Source organism: Takifugu rubripes, chromosome 7 (assembly GCF_901000725.2).
Source record: "Takifugu rubripes chromosome 7, fTakRub1.2, whole genome shotgun sequence".
In the NCBI taxonomy this organism is placed as follows: domain Eukaryota; kingdom Metazoa; phylum Chordata; class Actinopteri; order Tetraodontiformes; family Tetraodontidae; genus Takifugu; species Takifugu rubripes.
Genome location: NC_042291.1, coordinates 9,293,609 through 9,312,836, shown reverse-complemented (window position 1 = coordinate 9,312,836; position 19,228 = coordinate 9,293,609). Strand labels below are relative to the sequence as shown.

At 42.5% G+C, this 19,228-nt stretch overlaps 3 protein-coding genes across 4 annotated transcripts; all 3 read right to left on the bottom strand.

The window, feature by feature from the left end:
• Positions 1-853: 853 nt before the first annotated feature.
• On the bottom strand, positions 854-3,882 carry tmem147 (transmembrane protein 147). 2 transcript variants are annotated; one of them, XM_003965930.3, is made up of 8 exons: positions 3,766-3,882; positions 3,205-3,307; positions 2,764-2,833; positions 2,586-2,651; positions 2,349-2,485; positions 2,170-2,254; positions 1,541-1,662; positions 854-1,351 (listed from the first exon to the last, which is right to left on the bottom strand). In XM_003965930.3, the coding sequence occupies exons 2-8, from the start codon at positions 3,279-3,281 to the stop codon at positions 1,231-1,233; spliced, it is 678 nt and encodes a 225-aa protein (XP_003965979.1). In that variant the 5' UTR covers positions 3,282-3,307; positions 3,766-3,882; the 3' UTR covers positions 854-1,230. The 2 variants fall into 2 exon arrangements, with proteins under 2 accessions (XP_003965979.1, XP_011603695.1); XM_011605393.2 differs by having other exon boundaries at positions 855-1,351; positions 3,674-3,796.
• Positions 3,883-3,884: 2 nt separating this feature from the next.
• On the bottom strand, positions 3,885-7,024 carry LOC105416653 (macrophage mannose receptor 1-like). The gene is made up of 3 exons (XM_011605392.2): positions 5,333-7,024; positions 4,605-5,235; positions 3,885-4,432 (listed from the first exon to the last, which is right to left on the bottom strand). The coding sequence occupies exons 1-3, from the start codon at positions 5,641-5,643 to the stop codon at positions 4,229-4,231; spliced, it is 1,146 nt and encodes a 381-aa protein (XP_011603694.2). The 5' UTR covers positions 5,644-7,024; the 3' UTR covers positions 3,885-4,228.
• A 126-nt stretch (positions 7,025-7,150) lies between these two features.
• Positions 7,151-14,223, bottom strand: gapdhs (glyceraldehyde-3-phosphate dehydrogenase, spermatogenic). The gene is made up of 11 exons (XM_003965929.3): positions 14,121-14,223; positions 9,550-9,603; positions 9,217-9,313; positions 8,968-9,074; positions 8,780-8,870; positions 8,585-8,703; positions 8,408-8,489; positions 8,164-8,315; positions 7,922-8,084; positions 7,711-7,808; positions 7,151-7,610 (listed from the first exon to the last, which is right to left on the bottom strand). The coding sequence occupies exons 2-11, from the start codon at positions 9,576-9,578 to the stop codon at positions 7,541-7,543; spliced, it is 1,008 nt and encodes a 335-aa protein (XP_003965978.1). The 5' UTR covers positions 9,579-9,603; positions 14,121-14,223; the 3' UTR covers positions 7,151-7,540.
• Between the last annotated feature and the right edge of the window lie 5,005 nt (positions 14,224-19,228).

Below are 19,228 nucleotides of genomic sequence, written 5' to 3'. Positions count from 1 at the left end.
GGTTCCATCTATATGTCTCTCAACTTACTTTGTTCCATCTATATGTCTCTCAACTTACTTGGTTCCATCTATATGTCTTATTTTCCCCGAACCTTCTGCATCTCCTTCCACAAACTTTTCATCCCCCTCAAGTTCGACATCCTTTTTCTTGAACAGCGGCATGTTGTACTATGTGGTCTCACAGAAAAGTTCTCTGGTCAAAGGGAGGACACTAACACGGCCTTCTACTGTGCACTATCTGCACAGCGGTGTTAGTTTTCAGGGATGAAACCCGTCCTTTGTCCCCTGATCACCAGTACTTCGTTTTCTTATGAGGCAAAATAATAAAACACAGGACTTTTCTGGGATACCATATCTGGGTATGATATCTTTGCAGAGTGCTTTAGCAACTGTTAGCGCATCTGGGTTTTTTGTTGGAAATAGTTCTATCCATTTTGAAAATGCATCTATTATGACTAGACAGTATTTTTTCCCTTCACTTTTATTTAATTCTATGAAGTCCATATGTATAGTTTGGAATGTGTTAGGTTCAAACGACCTGAAACACGAGAAAAACAAATGAGGTAAAAGCAAATAAGAGATAACTTTAATATAATGGATCTAACAATAACACAAATTTAATACTAAATACAAAAGTTTTATGTCATTCCTAGTCATCTACCTTCTTTTATAACTTCTGTGCTGCCCCTCTGCCATATGACCCTTGACCTGACGGTGACATTCGTGAGACAGTAGGAGAAGCAGACACCAGCTAATCTTCCAATACATGTCTATGGGTAATGATTTGCCCACAGACTACTGGTATTCAGGTCAGAATCATTTAAAAATCGACTAAAATTAAAAAGAGAGCCCTGAGACAAAACAAAAGAAAAGTTTAATGTCAAAATCACAGATAACAAATGTGGCAATAATAAGTGGACCTTAAGAAGTATTTAAGTAACTGCTATATTTAAATCCATATAAATAAACTGATGAATGTGGCTCATTAGGGAACTACCTTCATTATTTTATTTACTGTCTAATCTAAGCTCATGCATGTTGTGGAATCTGCCAGAACTCGTTACCAGGTGTTTACGGCTACGGTTTAGTGCATCAGACCAGTTCGACTCGTTAGCGCTCTGTAAGGTGACATAACCGTCATCTAGGGATGGCTACTGATTCATGACAACCTTTGTACAGTCTGGATCAGAAAGGCCGCTGATGGATTATGTCAGGGTGCTGAGTTTGTGCCTAGTTGCTGTGGACTAGTGTGACGAACAGAAACAACGAGCAGAGAGCGATGGCACCCGTCAGCACCGCCTTCACCAACAACACTGTCCAGCTACCCAAGAGGAAGATGTGGATGAACAACCTGCAGACACAAAGACAAGAAACACAACCCAAAATAGTCAATATCGTCAATTTAGACCATGGGTTCTACGCAGTTCCACAGTGCCACCTGGTGGCCGTACAAAGAAACAATCAGCAACTCTTATGGCCAGAAGCCTGTTCTTGTTTTTACACAAATGATGAATCTTAATGTGTCTAAAATACAACTCACTCCATTAAGAACGCTTTGTAGACACACAGAGCCAGTAAAACAGTCACAGGGAGTCTGAAGCTCTTAGGAAGGTCATATCGCGTGAACATCCACACCACCGCTGCCATGGCAATATAATGGACCTATAAAAATGGAGGAAAAAAATAAAAGCATGTCTCATTGGCACAATATATAGATAAGGAGATAATGAACTGGATCAGAGGAAAATGTTTCAAGATTTTACAGCTATTGAGATTCTAATCCTAATGAATGGGGGAAGATCATTTCTATGGTAACTTTTTAACAGAACAGATTTACAACTGTGCATCACTTTGGCTGCTCAAACATGATGGTGATGATCATATGTTCTGGAGACCATCGAAACATGACCAGCACATCAGCTTGTCCATTTTTTTACCGAATATCATCAGTTTATTTGCACTGAAAACACTTCTCAGCTTTGTGATTATTTACGTTTTGGTTTGGAGCACCAGGCACACACTATCCACTCACACACTCAATCCTAGAAGCAGGATAGAGTCTCTTATAAACCAAACATGAATGACTTTGGACTGCGTATATAACCTGGACTATAAAGGTTTTCCACAGGTACGAAAAGAGTCATAATATTAAAGAACAAAGCTACTTACTAAACTAATGTTAGAGTCAAAGCTCATTTGGATGTATTTCCAGTCAAACTCAATCCCTCTGGCCCCCACCCAGAGAGGAAGACACCTAGAGATCCAATAATCAGACAAAAACAGAGTTGCAATGATTACATATGGCAGATAATATTACTACTTTCTGAAGAAAGGTTGCTGCAGCCTACCTTGACATTACCAGCTCTGCTGTTGCCCAGCCCATAGCAGCCACCATGATCTTATATTCTCCTTTACCAGGATTACGAGACATTACAAGGTGGAGGCCCAGCAGGTCTGCCAGATCCACCGTTGCCTTCATAAATTCCTAGAACGACAAACAGACGTTAAAGACTCTTGCAGAAATGGGTACTATTAACTACTGCAAAACTGAAGCAATAAAAAAAAGGCGGCGTTAAAACACTCACTCCAACAAAGTCATAAACTCCTGCTCCTCCTTCCCATGTTGGAAAAAATGTAGCCAGAAACAGCATCTGCAACACCAAATGATAAGTGAGCATTGTTGGCATAGCTCTTTTTTTATGCATCATGCAACTAAAATGATGAAAGAGACAGGGGTTTAAATAAATTTATAAGTGTACTCACTTTACAGAGCTGGACAAACAGGTACGTTGCCCCGGCCTGGACACACCTCCAGAAAGCATTGTACTCTGAACTACAAGTTGAACATGCAAAGTGAGATTAATACGACCATTTAAAAACAGTAGACCACGTTAAGACAGGATACATATAGACCAAGTCATTAAGAGCAAGTTGTGGAAAAATGCACAATTTGTCATTTTGACTACTAAAAATAAGAGCACAATTGCCACAACAGAAAACCAAAAGGGCTTCCTTCAATAATACATTGTGTCATTTTAAGAAGATTAAACAGCCCCCCCCCCCCCCCTTCTGAATCTACAAGATTGCAAAGAAGCTTATTACCACCCATTACACACGTTATTCAGCACAAGAACATGAAATAACCAATCTAACAACACCATGCGCCCCATTTCCACTGTGTAGATGCAGAATTCACACACTTACAGGCCACTGCACTTGTATGTAATGAAGTAAGGGAAATAAGCCAGAGCAAAACAGTTCCCGAAGTGAAACAGCGTCATGATGTCCTACTACGATACTTAGCTCCCTGGAGAAGAAAGGCATAAGCACAGACTTTTCAATATATCAAGGAAACCTGCATGCTATAATTTTAAATTATTAAGTTTGAAAAAAGGCGTCACAAAATAATCAAAGTGCACATCAGTAATCTTATACGATAGTTTTATTTTTGACCAGGTCCGACGTAAAAACATATTACATTGACTATGTCATTTTTTTTAATTTTTTTTTTAAAAGGTCATATAACAAAATCTATACATTTGCATATCGCTTAAAAGATAATCGAATATTGGCAACTAATTTGCTGGAATATAAAATTATTTTCTACATTAGCTTGCTACAGCGCCACCATCGCTGGGTCCACACTTGTATATGAATCAAACTGTATTCACACCTGCGAAGTTCGTTTGTGGCAGTGAGGCAAAAGTAATCAATCCATATGCCAAATTGTAAAACAAACTAGAATAATACAATAGTGCCACTTACTAAAAGTAAGATCTATGAAGAAACCAACTGCTGTGTCTCGCTGAACGACACCCGGAAGTGGAGACTTGGTTCAGCTCTAAAATACCATCGACAATACACGAGGTAGGAACGAAAGATTCGATCCGCGTGTAGGTGAAACTATCTCATAATAATCAAATAAATATTTTAAGACAAAAGTTATCTTTATTTTTATTTTAACAGTCTGTTAACAGGAAATGGAAAGAATTTTTTTGAATTTTGAAAGAAAAGACAGTAGAAAAGGTTTTGATCATATGTTGGAATGTAAAAGCTGAAAAATATGACTTTGTATGAAACATAAAAAGGAAAAAAGAATAGATCAATAGTTATGATATATGTTCACAATAAAATCACTACAATTAAAGCAAAAAAAACTTCAAGGACACAAAACCCTAAACTTTAAATCTGATGGGTTTTTGTTGTGTTTTTTTCTTTTTTCTAATGGCTATTTACTGTTTAATTTGTTGTAGCAGATGAAATTTTGCTTTTTTGAGCAATCCCCGAGGATCCATTTATTTTTCCCATATTTTGACAGGGCCCCACAGTGGTTCCTCTCAGATGGACAACTAGGCAGCTTCCAATTCTCGTCCAGTGTCTTCCCATCTACCCACCACCATGACCCTCCCAGGAAGCGCAGGCCAGTCCACACCTGAAAAACACAAAGTAAGCCCACACTCTGAGGTAGCCAAAAAAGTATACTTCAAGATTTGTTCTTTTCTATCTTGGCTGTATTCCTGTGCATTTTAGTAATATACATGAATGAACACTGGCTGAAATATGATATCTTTATTGATAACAGAACCAACCAGCAATATTCAAACCTCAGTGGTAGTTGCTCTGTAGATTCTGTTTCTGATATAGTTGAGATTGGACCCCTCCTTCAAGCTCAGGAGGTTGTAGGTGTAGTTGCAAGATGAATAGTTCTCACAGGCATTGAGCTGTAAGCAGTGGTTCAGAGCTTCCTCCCATGTTTTATTCTCCTTCACCACGAGCAGATTGTCATTCTGGCAGAAAGGATGCAGCTTCTCTGAGCAAAAAGCTCTGAGGTACTTTTGAGTGGACGCGTTAAAAGCAACGCAGTTTTGAGATTGTGGCTCATTTGGTGCCCATTTGGTGAGGGCGGGGGTAAAATTGCCGACCCAGCTCCAGATGTAATTTATTTGATGCGCTCCAATCCAGCCGGTCTTGTTTAAGCTATATGCAGTAATATCGTGCATGTTGACTAGTTGGCCAGACAAATCTTGACAGAAATTTGAAGCATTGTCCCAGCTACTGGCCATTTCAATATATTGAATCCCATTAAGAAGTGAGCAATAGAAGTATTTTTTATTTGAACACAGCTCACTGTGCCACATTTGATCAGTCTCCGACACAAATGCACAATAAGGCTCCAAATTTCTGTTATCCCAGTTGATGTTCCGTGTAACTTTGTCTTCTGATAGGCCACCAGTTCTAAAACAAATACAGCCTTTAGCAGCTTCATTCTTTTATTGTAATTATTATTAGTAGATTGCATTTGATAAATCACAGTTTATAGCAGGTTACTCACTTGAAACTGACCTCCTTCCAGACTGTGGCGTCCTCTGAGTGTCTGACAAGACCAACCCACAGCGGAAATATCTTCAGAATCTCTGGACTCTTCAAAAACCATGATGGCGTCATCCTATCCAGTGTTTTGAAGGAAATCAAATCAATGTTATTTTTCTGGCAGTGCAGTCTCGCCTTTTCCCAGGTCATCTGTTTTGAAGGATAGTAAATAAACTCCTGTTCGACCACTGCGTCCAGATGCTGGGCAGCCATGAAGAGGAAGCAGGCATTGAGCACTAAGAAGACCTTGTTACCCATGACCTGTCTTGTCATTGTAGTCCTGTTTACCTTTAATAATCTGTCCAGCAGTGGTCATTGACTAAAGGAGAATTCTCATTCTGCTTTTATACAGAAATAACAAACCACTCCCTCAGACATGTCACACGACGTGGCATCCAGTTGAGTCTGTAACACTCAAATCACTTTTTTCTGTAGCTTTAGCCTCCTCAATCCTTCAAGAAGTCTAAATATTTACCCTTCAAATCTGTACTTGTGCGGATAATAATCTTTTTTAAAAAAAATGGGGATGCAAGGTGGAGCATGTGGCATCATCTTCAAACTCTTTCTCGCCAATCTGATTATCTTTAATTTTTTCTCCCAAGACAATTGTTAAGATTAAAAATGTTTTAGATTTTACCACAAAACAAAAAAAACTGCATACTGAATAACAAAGAATGAATAAATATCCTCGTGTTGCTTGTACAGATCACACTTTAGAGAAAAAAAAAATGAAAAAAGCAGCAAAAAGAAAGTGGAATCAAATTCAGTCATGTGTGACTTTTCTATTCTGCATCCGAAGCTGAATGCAAATCCCTCCAAGCTTCGATGGGCAAATCAGGCAGCAGGCAAATGTCCACATTTGAATCTTTGTGAAGATGCTGGTCATAGGTCCTTGGGCTCACCTCTATATTCTTAATTATTCCTCTGATTAATAAACCAAAACAGCAGCTAAAGCAGTCATTAGAATTAGTGCAGCTATGAAAATATAGAAGCTGCTCATCCAAGCATTAGTTCATCCACGTTCTCCAACAGGAAGGACAGGTGCCTTGTTACCGTTCCCATCCATCCTTCCATCCATCCATCCATCCATCCATCCATCAGTTCCAGCTGTTCCTCCAAAATCAGCTCAGAATCTGAGTCAACCATGAGGTCTTATTTTAGTTATTTATACATAGAAGAAGGACTTGAACAGCCATGGACCCATTGATTTGGGAGTGTGGATCCTTAGTGCATGCTGAAGGTCAGCAGTTGATAATGATGCAAAGGCCACAGAGTTTTGTGACTTTGTTGTTTTAAAGAATGCAAACCCATTTTTACCATCTGGTTATCAGCCATTAAGCACAGCTTCAACTAAAAACAGGACTCCGTTTGTACCACGTTCCATGTCGCAGTTTCCAACAAAACACCAGGTAGTTAAAAAAACACTGTTGCCATATTTGGACAGAAGACCGAACTATATCTGGAAAGAATGTGCGCGTTGGGTCCCCAATAGTACCGTAATCTGCTGGTTGATGTGCAGGATCGTTGCTTTGTTATCGCTCAGTCAGCGCCGATGCTTTCACTGAGCTGATTTAAATAATAAAATCAACTAAGGACTGTAGAAGAGACATCAAGGAAGTTCCAATAAAAATTGCAATTCCAAGGAAATGCTTCCATTATGCATGTACAGAGGTGATCATGACCTAATCAAGTGTACTAAATAATTTGATGACAGTAAAGATGACTGGTCAGACAGTTGCTGATCAAGTTTCACCGAGTCACAGAAAAAAGGAAGCACAAGACAGCTTTTCAGATTTTATTTCTCTTTAGGTAGCTGTGCCTCTCAGCTTCATTCCTCCACTGGGCATTAGCCTCTGAAACACCAACAGGGCGATGAATACAGCAGTTACCATAGTACTGACCGATGAAGACACATCTATATTGGCAGTGGGAGGTGAAGAGGGGCACACGGACACAAACACTGTCACCGACCGACAGTCTTTTAATTAAAGGAACAGATAAACTCAGAACACGTGAACACACTTGCTGCAGACTACGTTTAATGTAGTAGGGTTAGGGGCTGTGATGCTATGAATTAGCTATGAATGGGGCCTGTGTGTAAAATAGAAAGGAGGAAATAGGAGAATGGTTAGGGCTGTATATCCCGGCTTCCATGTCAGACAGGAAGTATCTACTCCTTTTTGTGCATATACAGCAGCAGGTCAGCAACACGGTGGCTGTAGCCATACTCGTTGTCATACCTAGAGAGGAAGTGAAACAATGAGAAAAATGCGGGGTGAAGTGGTTGCACATGAAAAGGCTTTGCGATTTAATCGATGGCAGAAACGTTTGAAAACCAACCAGGAAATGAGCTTGACAAAGTTGTCGTTCAGGGAGATGCCAGCGCCAGCATCAAAGATGGAGGAGTGAGAGTCCCCAATGAAGTCAGAGGAGACCACCTGCAAAATACATATGCAGTATGGACTAAAGCGGACACAAGTGGATCCAATGTGGTTGATATTAAAGGGTGAAGTGATTGTCTGAGAGTGCTGAATGGGAAATAAGTGGCTACCTGGTCCTCGGTGTAACCCAGTACTCCCTTCATGGGTCCATTGGCTGCTGTCTTGACGGCCTCCTTAATGGTGGCATAAGACGCAGGCTTGGACAGACGGCAGGTCAGGTCCACCACTGACACGTCAGCCACTGGCACCCTGAATGCCATGCCTGTCAGCTTGCTGGAGGCAGAGAAAAGCAGACATGTGAGTCAGGAGCTTTTGTTGTTAATCGACCTGATAATAAATAGCCTGTCCTCACCCATTGAGCTCAGGGATGACCTTGCCCACGGCCTTGGCAGCACCGGTGGAAGCAGGGATGATGTTCTGATGGGCGCCACGGCCGTCGCGCCAGGCCTTGGCACTGGGGCCGTCCACTGTCTTTTGAGTGGCCGTGTAGGCGTGGACTGTAGTCTGGGGGGGTGATCACATCAGTCATCACTGACCCGGGCCATCATACGAGGCTCAGATGGTGCTGACACGGTTCTATATTTACTCTGACTTACCATGAGAGCCTCCTCGATGCCAAAGTTATCATGGATGACTTTGGCCAAGGGGGCCAGGCAGTTGGTGGTGCAGGAGGCATTACTGGAAATGCAAGGACAAACACGGTTATCACCAGACTCGCACATGTGTGCCTTAGAGGGTCACAAGTGGGCAACAGATGAGGCCATGTGTGTTACCTGACAATGGTCATGCTAGAGGGGTCATATTTGTCCTCATTAACGCCCATGACAAACATCGGAGCATCGGGTGATGGAGCGGACACAACCACACGCTTAGCACCAGCTTGGATGTGAGCCTGTGGTTGAGAGGCAGGTCAAACTGCTGCGTGTGCGTTTCTGTGCACGTGTGCACTTGTTTTTGCGACTACTTACGGAGGCCTTCTCCGTGCTGAGGAAGACTCCAGTGGATTCAACCACATACCGAGCACCAGCGCTGCCCCAGGGGATCTCAGCTGGCTTCATGCTGACGTCGGTGAAAGATAAAGAGAATTTCAACAGGGCTCAGGTGGCAGGAAAGTCTGTTGCCATGACAGCCGACTGTAAACATCATTGTCACGTACCACTTGAAAACGGATATGGTGTGGTCATCAACAATCAACTTGCCGTTCTCCTCTCTGACTTCACCCTTGAAGCGGCTGTGAGTGGAATCATATTTAAACATGTAGGCCTAAAAAAGACAGATGAAAGTGACAGGTTTAGGGTGTCGCTTTACTTTTAGTACCACAATAACACTTTGCATGTACAAATATTATGTTTAGAAAAAATTCCTTAAACACCTGTATTGTACGAACCACTGTGATTCTACTTACCATGTAGTTTGGGTCAATGAAGGGGTCGTTAATGGCCACGACCTTGATGCCTTTCTCAAGGCAAGCCCTCAAGACCAAGCGGCCAATACGCCCGAAGCTGGAACAGGAAGAAAGATGAATTATATTCACTTTGGCAAAATGGTGGGAAACATCCTCAGGAAGTCACACTGGCCAAATGACCTCAAAAACTTGGAATGTGATTTTGGTCCAGTTTCCACTTTCTATCTGAAGCAACTGATCCAGATGTTATAAATGTCATTTATTTTTATTATAGCAAATTGAAGTTACATTTACAAGTAATTATAACTGTGTGTGAGATAGAGACATGCTCACCCATTGATTCCAATGCAGAGGTCTGACATGATTGCTGTTGGTTGGGGGAATTACCTGAATAATGAAAAAAATAATTGAACCTGTTAGGAAATTTGAAGCTCTAATCTCGGTTGATGATAACCTGTAGCTGTAGATATGCACCAATTAAAACATAAACACTTCTCAACAGAGTTGTGTGTGTCTCAAACAGGGATGACACCAGTTAAATTGGTGACAATTTACAGTAAACTCGTCATTTTAACCTAGAGACCGTTACTGTTAGCCCTTCCTTATATAGTCAGCAAGTTTTCGGGTGTGACTTGTTTGTTTTGGTAGAGGAGAAAATTCAGACTGACTCATATTTTGCGATGGCATGTACAGGCCTGCTTCAACAATGGCAGAGAAGTGGCAGGTCAAATATTTCCTTGATGCCACTATGTAACCTACCATAACGTGGCCTAACCTCCATATCTGCCCCGTACTGTAAGCGTCTACTTGCCCCTGTTGCGCCTCCTCTGGAATCTGCTCCTTTCTTCTAGCTATTTTCTCCAAAAAGAAGCAGTTTGTTGTGTGTGTGGGTGTGTGTAAGTGTGTGTTTACCTATCTGTGCGAGGTGCAGGTAGAGGGGGAAGGGCAATATAGCCTGTCCTTGAAAGTGGTTGGTTGTTGTTTTAGACTAATCTCATAATCTGTTTTGTGTGGGGGGGTGTGCACTTATTTCTATCTGCATGAATGCTGTGCATGACAGACTGGCCCTCTGGTGAAACACACTACGGGAGCACCTATTATTGACAAAATGAGTGGAAGCTGTTCTCGCTACCGTGGCGTTTTCGACCTAAAACTGCGCTGATGCAGAGAGGGAAAACACTGCCTCTCAAACCGACCACAGGAAAGGTCGTTCCTAACACGCTGGTTTGTGTCACCAGCAGAAATATGCAGGTGCTGCAGCTAAAAGCTCTTTAAACCAGTTTGATTCAACCACCAACAGACAAAATAGTGGTTTGAACGTTTTCTGTTTGCAAGACAAACACAACGGTATCTAAGATACGTTTTGCACATCTAAAATGTATTATGCAATTTTCTGCAATACATTTCTTTTTTTCCCAAAAGGAGCACAATTATTGCTGTGGGGTCTGAATCGATGTTTCCACTCTATTTGTTGCAGCTTTAATGATCCTTCTCACAGATCCAGCTCATGGAGACGCCTCTTTCCACAATAGCTCAATAAGCACTGATATCTGGTATTCGGACGTGTCCCAGCTCACAGGGGCATGTTTGTAGAGACCCAAGAATCTTCATGTTGAGGACTACAGCGCTGCGATCTGCTGAGGCCAGCCAACAACCAGAACCATTGTGCAGATTTAAAATTCACATTTATTTTACTTTGAAAAACTGTAGATCCTCTCTACGTCCCCATATATCTGTCCTAGCTACTCCCCGTCTGTCTGGATCTCTCCCTCCCCCTGTGCTGTGACCCACTTTACCCTTACCACAGATTCTAATCAGGAGAGATGGGGCGCTTCTGTCGTTGGTCTTTGAGCAAACTGATGGTTCACAACCAGTCAACCAAAAAAGCACAAAGACAACAAGCTGACGGGGCAAATAAAGCCCAAAAAAAGGCTACGACCCAGCTTTGCACTGCTGCCAACCCCCTCGAAGTTAAGAACCAGATTTTTGCTAAACCAAAATGTTCCCTGCAAAGCACAATCACATGCTGTTGCTAGAAACATTACACGTCACGCACAAACTGGGCAGAACTTCCTTTTTATCAAGGCAGACTGAACTGGACCTTAAGCTATTTAAGCTGTGTTTGGAGTTGCCACAGTTTTTGAACAAATGTTTCACTTTTGGTGGCCAGGATGCACAGACTGGCCTCACAGACTTCCTGACCACTGTTGACCCTGCATTCCTCCTTCAGCTGCCTTCACTGTCTGTTGGATTTTGCAGCTTCCTCAAATGTCTCCCTTTCAGTATTTTCCCAATGCAGTGCTTGACTGGCTCAGGGCCAGTGAGGCTTTTCAATCATAACATTGTTTTTTTCTCTTGTTTACCACTTAGTGGATCCAATAAATCGATTACTTCCCAGACGGATGACTGTCAGGTGCACAACGCCCACTTTTTGAAGAAGGCTTTATGATGCCTCCACCTTTATTGATGACCGAGGCTGTACAAAAACCTAATCTATATGCCAACTTACTCCGAAGGATCTTTTAAAACGCCGGGTATATTAGTATTTAAGAAGAGAAAGTCACTTGGATGTGGTTCGGGAGGTGGAACAGACATTTGTGGTCACGTAGACAAGTGATCCGACAGAATGCTCTTATAATTCAGGAGTGAAACTCACGTGTGAAGGGAGACTGTGCCAGTGAAATGTCCAACATCATCTCATCAAACACCAGTAAAACCACAGGCTACATGTCCTAGTTAGGGAGCACGGGCTCCTGCTGACACCTCACAAAGACTGACAGCTTCATGAACATTTAAAGAACAAGGGTACTTCTTTAATGCTGACAAAACAATGCTCCCCATAATAACATAGACACTGCATTTCGAAAAGGAAAAACAAAATCAAAGAAAATTAATAAGCATTTGCAAGCATGAAAGCTCTGGGGGGAATAAGAGGGCGTATTTCCTTTAAACGAAGACTGCAAATGCAGCTTGCTGAGTCACTTCAGGTCCGCATTGTCGCCCCCCCTCCCACACACACACACACACACACACACGCACAGACACACACACTGAGCCGTGTGATGGCAGGTGAATAATTTATCTGGAAAACGATCGAGCTATACCCATGTCAAACCCCATGTAGAACGTTGCTTGTAGGATCTTTTTAAAACCTATCTAACATGTCTCTCATCTCATGATTTGTCATTATTTCCTGAGGGAACAACTAATGTTTCTTGAATCTAATCTAATCTCATTAGCTACATAGTAACAGAGCGGTTACCTCTCATCCTATCCAATTACACATTAATAATCAGGATTAATGTCAGATGAACTGTAGGTTCGATGCAAACAATGTGCATCACCCCACATACAAAGTATCCCTATTATAACATTAATAAAATCCTTTTGGGCAGGCATGTTTTGCTTATTTTAATACACTAATAAACTATTCCCATATTGAGATACAGTGTCTTGTCAATAAACACAGGAGGCTTCACAGGCCAGGTGTGATCACAACATTGCATGCTTATGTGACCTTTAGCTTCAGCCAGAACTTTGACTGACAAGTGGGCCCCAACCCTCCATACAAGTAACGTCTTCACCTTAAAGTCTTAGATATTTATTTCCACAGCCAAGGGTTGGCATCATTTCACAGCAGCATCACTAGGCCTGCCATGACCTTGTTTAACAAGAGACATAACCTTCAGCTGCAAGCCAAGGCCAGAAATGGCTGCATCTGCTGATAACACCCCCCCAAAAAGGTGAATCAAGTAGGAAGAATTTGAATTTTAATCGATAAGCAACACATAATGACAGCATTAAAGCCTGGGTGCATAAATAGAAATCATTGGTCTTGATAATTGAAAGAAAGATAATGTGATTGGGTTTAAAACCAATAATATAATTCAAACACTGCACTTAAACACGGGAGTCAAAATTAAACTGAAAATCGTTGCAGTGTCTCGTTTAAAACCGCATCAACAGGTTTGTCGAGTCTGGAGTCGAACTGCGGCAGAATTCTGCGACACCAGCCGTCCTCGCTGCACCACTATCGGCTCCACAGCCTATTTTCTTGCAACACAAAAGCCGCTTCCTGCCATTTGGAGAGGACGACTCATTTATGAAGCCAGGCTGCGCAACCAGACTTCATCGTGAGGAGCAGAACACGCACGTAGACGCGCCGCCCACCACGCAGTGTTCCATCCAGAAGACACGTTTCGCGAAACCAAATCATTTTAAGGCCAATGCTTCAAATCTTCCCCCACCCGAACGTCGATCGGCGTGAGTTTTACGATATATTTGCTGTAAAAAGGCAAGGTAACGGATATTTCCGTAATAGTGGATTACGTAACACGGACTAATCTACTTCCGCAAAGATGCAGCAGCGGGAGCTGCCAATGTCACGTTACCCGCTCGGATGAATGGGTCGCGCTGACCAAATGGGCCGGTTCCTCTTCAAAGCGGGATACTAAAGACATTTCTGTGCGTTGATCGAGCTCTGATGGGTCTGGAAAGGCCCCAGGAGCCACAGGCTCCGAGGCCACGGCTGCATCCCCTCCCATCCCCGCAGTTCTCTTCCCCTATCAATGTAACCTTCATCCTGTAAGAGCGCTGAACATCCCAGGCCAAGAGCCATTTTGTCCACGACCCGACAACGTTTGTGAAGGATAAAAAATTTGACCTGAGGAATTAACCCAATATGTGAATGGTTTCGTGACGTTTATTAATAGCAGTGTTAGAAATGTATGCGTCATTTTATACAGGAGCTAGCTAAGCTATTCAAGGCATTTCAAGGGGCGCCGGTAAGCCAGAACTTCAAATTTTAAAAATGTGGTAGACGTTCAACCTTGTAAAAAAGATTTAACTTCCTTAATTTGAAAAAAAAAAATCCAGTATGGATGGTATTCGCTCTGTCAGCTTACCTCAGGGTCGATGCTTCTCCAGTCCGTGTGCGCAGTCTACGGGGCCGCCTTCCGCTTTTATACATGCCACGTGCCACCGGGAGCCCGGTCACCGTGGAAACGTGACGTCACGTCATCCTTTTCTGCCAGGCTCCATTCGCAACGCGGGGCCTGTCACGCTCTCACGGCGGCTGCCATAGTAACGCGAGGGTTCGAAACGCAATTTTGCCGTCTTCTATACACTTTCTTATTTAACTTTTTTTTAAAACTTTATTTTTTAGATTTGACTAAAAATGGACTGGAATACTCGTCACCTGGACAGAGGGAACGTATCTGAAGTAATGACTGTGGGACAATGACCATGCATATTTTAGCCAGCTGCTCACGTGCACATAATGGAATACAGGTGCAAAGACGACACAAAAAAACAAGATGAATGCACAAAGGTAACAGGTGTTAATGAAGGCCTAATTTAGTTACGCAGGACATTCTCTTAAACATCCTCAAGGGCGTAATGGGGAAACATTTTGTAACCGTTCACTGCGCATCGATCAGACCGAGCTGCGTCGCCTACAGATACGGAACTGTATGTTCCTACACATGCGTGAATGCAACACGGTTACATAAGACGCCGTTAAACTAACATGTCACGTCTGCAGAATGGGGCGATGGTGCTTTAACGCGTTATACGCTGCGTATTTTAACGGTCTGTTTGATGGTGCGCTGCACGTGTTGAAGTAAAAACATAACTCCCCCCCTCCCAAAATAAATTTCAAAATCGCCTCTCCCCTCTTCTCCTCTCCTCTCCTCTCCTCTCCACTCCTCTCCTCTCCTCTCCTCTCCTCTCCTCTCCTCTCCTCTCCTCTCCTCTCCTCTCCTCTCCTCTCATCCCCTCCCCTCCTCGCCTCTCCTCTCCTCTCCTCTCCTCTCCTCTCCTCTCCTCGCCTCTCCTCGCCTCTCCTCTCCTCTCCTCTCCTCTCCTCTCCTCTCCTCTCCTCTCCTCTCCCCTCCCCTCCCCTCCTCTCCTCTCCTCTCATCCCCTCCCCTCCTCCCCTCCCCTCCTCGCCTCTCCTCTCCTCATGTGAAAGTATGTGTTAGTGCAAGGCTATGTGACAGAAGATGCGTACACCGGTGTATCTTGGGAAATCCCTGCAGAGAAGAAGGGCAGGAATGCTTGCAACAGTAGGGTTTCTTCACACATTGCCAACCTCTATTACATTAAGCAAATTCCGTTCTCTGTTTGGATTTATATGCACAACTGTAGTCTGGTTTATAATCTTTGCGTTACCTAGTCATTTCAAACCAGGATCATGGACAATTTAAAGACTCGGTAAATCTTATTTAGCACAAGAAAGGGTAATATTATGTCTCCAATAATAAACTTTTCCCAAGATATTCAGAGACATAATTTTGGGATTTAATAACCAAAATTCAAAGAAATAAACACTATATATTAACCTTTATGTCTAAAACATGAATTCAGTTTTTGAATTGAATTACGGAAATAAATATTTTTTCATTATATTCCACTTTATTGAGACGCACTGGCAATATTTGAAGTTTTGCCGCCATCTAGTGGTCAAACTATCGAACATATGACAACCGCTTTAATATGTCACTGGTCAGAATAAATGGGAAAAGCTTAATAAAATAGCAATCAAATTTGATTGAAGAAGCCTCGGAAGAAACTGAAAGTAAGTTCAAGTCTTTCAATTCAAGATCGGATTATACTAGACAAGTCACGCTCTTGTATTTTATATAAATAAATAAATATATGTGTGTGTGTGTGAGTGCGTGCGTGTATACAAACATACACACACACACACACACACACATATACATACACACACACACACGTGTACATACACACATACACATTCATATATATAATTTTTTATTTTTGATGAAAGGCTGCTTCGACACATTCTCTTTTGTAACGATCTCAACGTAACAATGTAACACATGCATTCTTTTATTTAACCAGCCGGTGGCGATATTGCTTTTAAAATAACGGAGGGTTGGTGACGCCATGCGCTTTATGATTATTTTAAATATGAGTAAATCTTTCCAATGATCGTTTTTGAAAAAATATTAATAATCAACTTTATCCAGGAGATGGGGACCGTTTGATTTAATTTAATCTTTATTTGTTCTGCTAAATACTTTAGGAATATGCATGCCTAGCATGACCCCAGTGGTTCATTAAGCAGTTTTTGTCCTTCACGCTAAAATAGTCTATAAGCACTCGGTGTGAATTATAAATTAGAAATGGATTTATGTGTTATTAGTTTATGCAGATGCTATTAAACAGTAGGCCAACGCATTATGGGAATTTGATTAGCTACTATACAGGTAATTGTTAGCAGTTCCTATTCTAGAGTCTTTATTAGATATCTCTAGTAAATAAAATACTTTTATTTTATCATTAATTTGGGATCCAATGTGAAGGAAAAACATCCGTGTGATGTCTGATTCCATCATATTACCCTATCATACTTTGGTTATTTTTTGTGCATTTTTAAAAATCATTTAATTCATTCACACAACATAGATTAATCCTGGAAAACAAAAAGCACCTGTGAGACCGAACAAAGTATTTATTGATATTGAAACTTCCTTGTATAAACTGTCAGCTGAGCCGAGCAAGCGGCCAAATGACAAATCTTTCAGATACACCTCCTACCACCACTTAACAGGAAATTTAGGTCTGAGCAGAGGTGTGTGGGGGTGTGTGCAGATGTGAACGTATATAAGAACTCTGGCTTTACCTCATGTGCAGCATTGGAAAAACAAACCATTTGTCATTATAACCCAAACTTTTGAAATAATTTCCATATGTTCTTGCCATGTCAGATTTTTAATAACCGGAGCATTATGCCTGATTTTCAGGTTTACATTACTGCACGCACACGCACACGCACACACACACACACACACACACACACACACACACACACACACACACACACACACACACACACACACACACACACACACAATTATGCTATCTTTTATACATAGTTTTTCCTCCACATTCTAAACTCCCTAAAGGTGATTTAAGATGACCCTGATGTCGTGGGCCAGGCCATTTCAACACTCCGAGCCGGTGGTACTGTTAAAACAACCTCCTGACCCCCTCGGGCAGAAAGCTGGTGCTCTCTGATAATATTTTCATAGGCTGTGAATTATAAGTGTTTAAAGGGGTACTAATCGCAAAGTTAGACCTGTGCCAAGAGCTGCTTAGCATCAGTAAACCACAATGTCTGGATCGAGAGCCCGGAGGCAGCAGGTTTTAGCCAAAGCTGAGACATTCATTATAACAATTATATTTTATGGTGTATTGCCCCCATTTTTTCAAAGTATATGGTGGAAAATAAAAGAAAGGATATGAGGGATGGGATGAAATACTCAAAAGCCGTCTGAAGTCAGATTTCAGCTCCTGATACTACACATGGTTCGAGCCGGTGGCTCCAGATTTCAACCTTTCTGGCTCAATTAAACCTGAAAGTGCCGGAAAAAAGCCGTTCCAGGTGTCCTGGTGTCATTTGTGCAAGTCTGTAAAGGACGAACTCTCCTTTTATTAGGGGCATTTCCTTTATTCTCATGTTGAATTTCAGGACTTGAAATGTGCTCTTCAATCTCTGCAGGAGGTGTTTTGAATTGTGACATGGATTTTCCATGCCCTGTAAAAATGAAATCATACCATATCAACAAAAGGCCTCTTTTAGAGCCCCTTCAGACCCGTTATTAAATCAGCTGCCCTGAGGGGGCAGCCCAAGAATGTGAGGAGGTAAAACGCATGAAAAGGCGATTTCAAGGTGAATTTCAGAGAAAATATCACGTTGGCTAAAACAAAATGGGACAGAAGCCTAATAAAAAAGGTTCAGGGCGCCTGCCGCTTTATCGTGTGTTGCAGCTTTATTTCTGTCTCTCCGGTTTAAAAGCTGTCATCTCTTGGCTCAGACGAACGGAGCAGCGCTCCAAGACTCGCTCACCTTTGCATCCACCCGGGCGGTGCTGCAGAGGCTTTATTGTGGCTGACCTCATCATCGGCACATCTGCAGACACGTGGTGTCACATCCAATATTGCCCGAGTGGAGACACCTCGGAAATGTGGCAAATAATGGGAAGACGCCACATTTTCTTGTAAAAAATTAAAGGAGGCTTTGTCCATGTGTCCTCTCACCTACGTACGTTGATGCCTTCTTCCTACAGTGACCTGTCTCGACACGTCTCACCGCTCTCTGGACGTCCCTCCCTGTTTTTTTTGGCCTGGCACAGAGGGACTGGAAGTGTCACCTCATCACTGAAGTTTGTTTCCCTTGGAGGCCGCAGTAGGATGTCTGCTAATATGATCTGAAATCCTCAACCTGCATTTGGCAGCTTCCTACAAACACTTTTGGCTCCCGGGCGACGGACTATCACTCCTCTCGAAGACCCCGTCTATCTCTAAGACCGACTGCCTGCTAGAACTCAACAATCAGGCTTAGCGGTCGACAGCACGGTGCCAGTTTTTAATCGGCCTTGTTTTGGCTGCGTCTCACGGAGCATCGAGCTGCACTCGAGTTACACTGAACCGCTGCAGTCACGCATCTGCCACTGTGGTGGTTTGATTTGGGGGGGGGGGGGACAAAATCGCACAATTTATCAGTCGCGCTGTGGGTAAATAACGTCCTGATGAAGAATGAAGCTGCTTGACAGGGAGTCATGAAGGCCAGTGGTAGAGGAACACCACATCTCCCCCAGGGAAGTGGAATAATCTGAACTGATAGGGGAACATTCTGTTTATACATGCTTGTGGAAAAATGATGCATGAGGCCTCAGGAAAAAAAGAAGTCTCTGTGATTTGACTATGCTGAAGTGAAATCAGAATTTAACACGTATTTATGGTTATGGAGCACATGATTCTGCTGGTGCAGCCATCCAGTCCTCTGGGTTCATGTCACGGGATTAAGATTTAAGGGACGGAGCAGGTCAGTGGAACATCCTCACCGAGTGTACATCGTGTCTCTCCTGCGCACCTTCTGTAAAAAACATCAGGTGGGTCTCCAGAGGGGCGAGCGAGGAACAGACGGAGAGAGCGAGCGAGGGGGCGGCGAAAGGCAAAACCAGAGAAAAGGATGTGAATT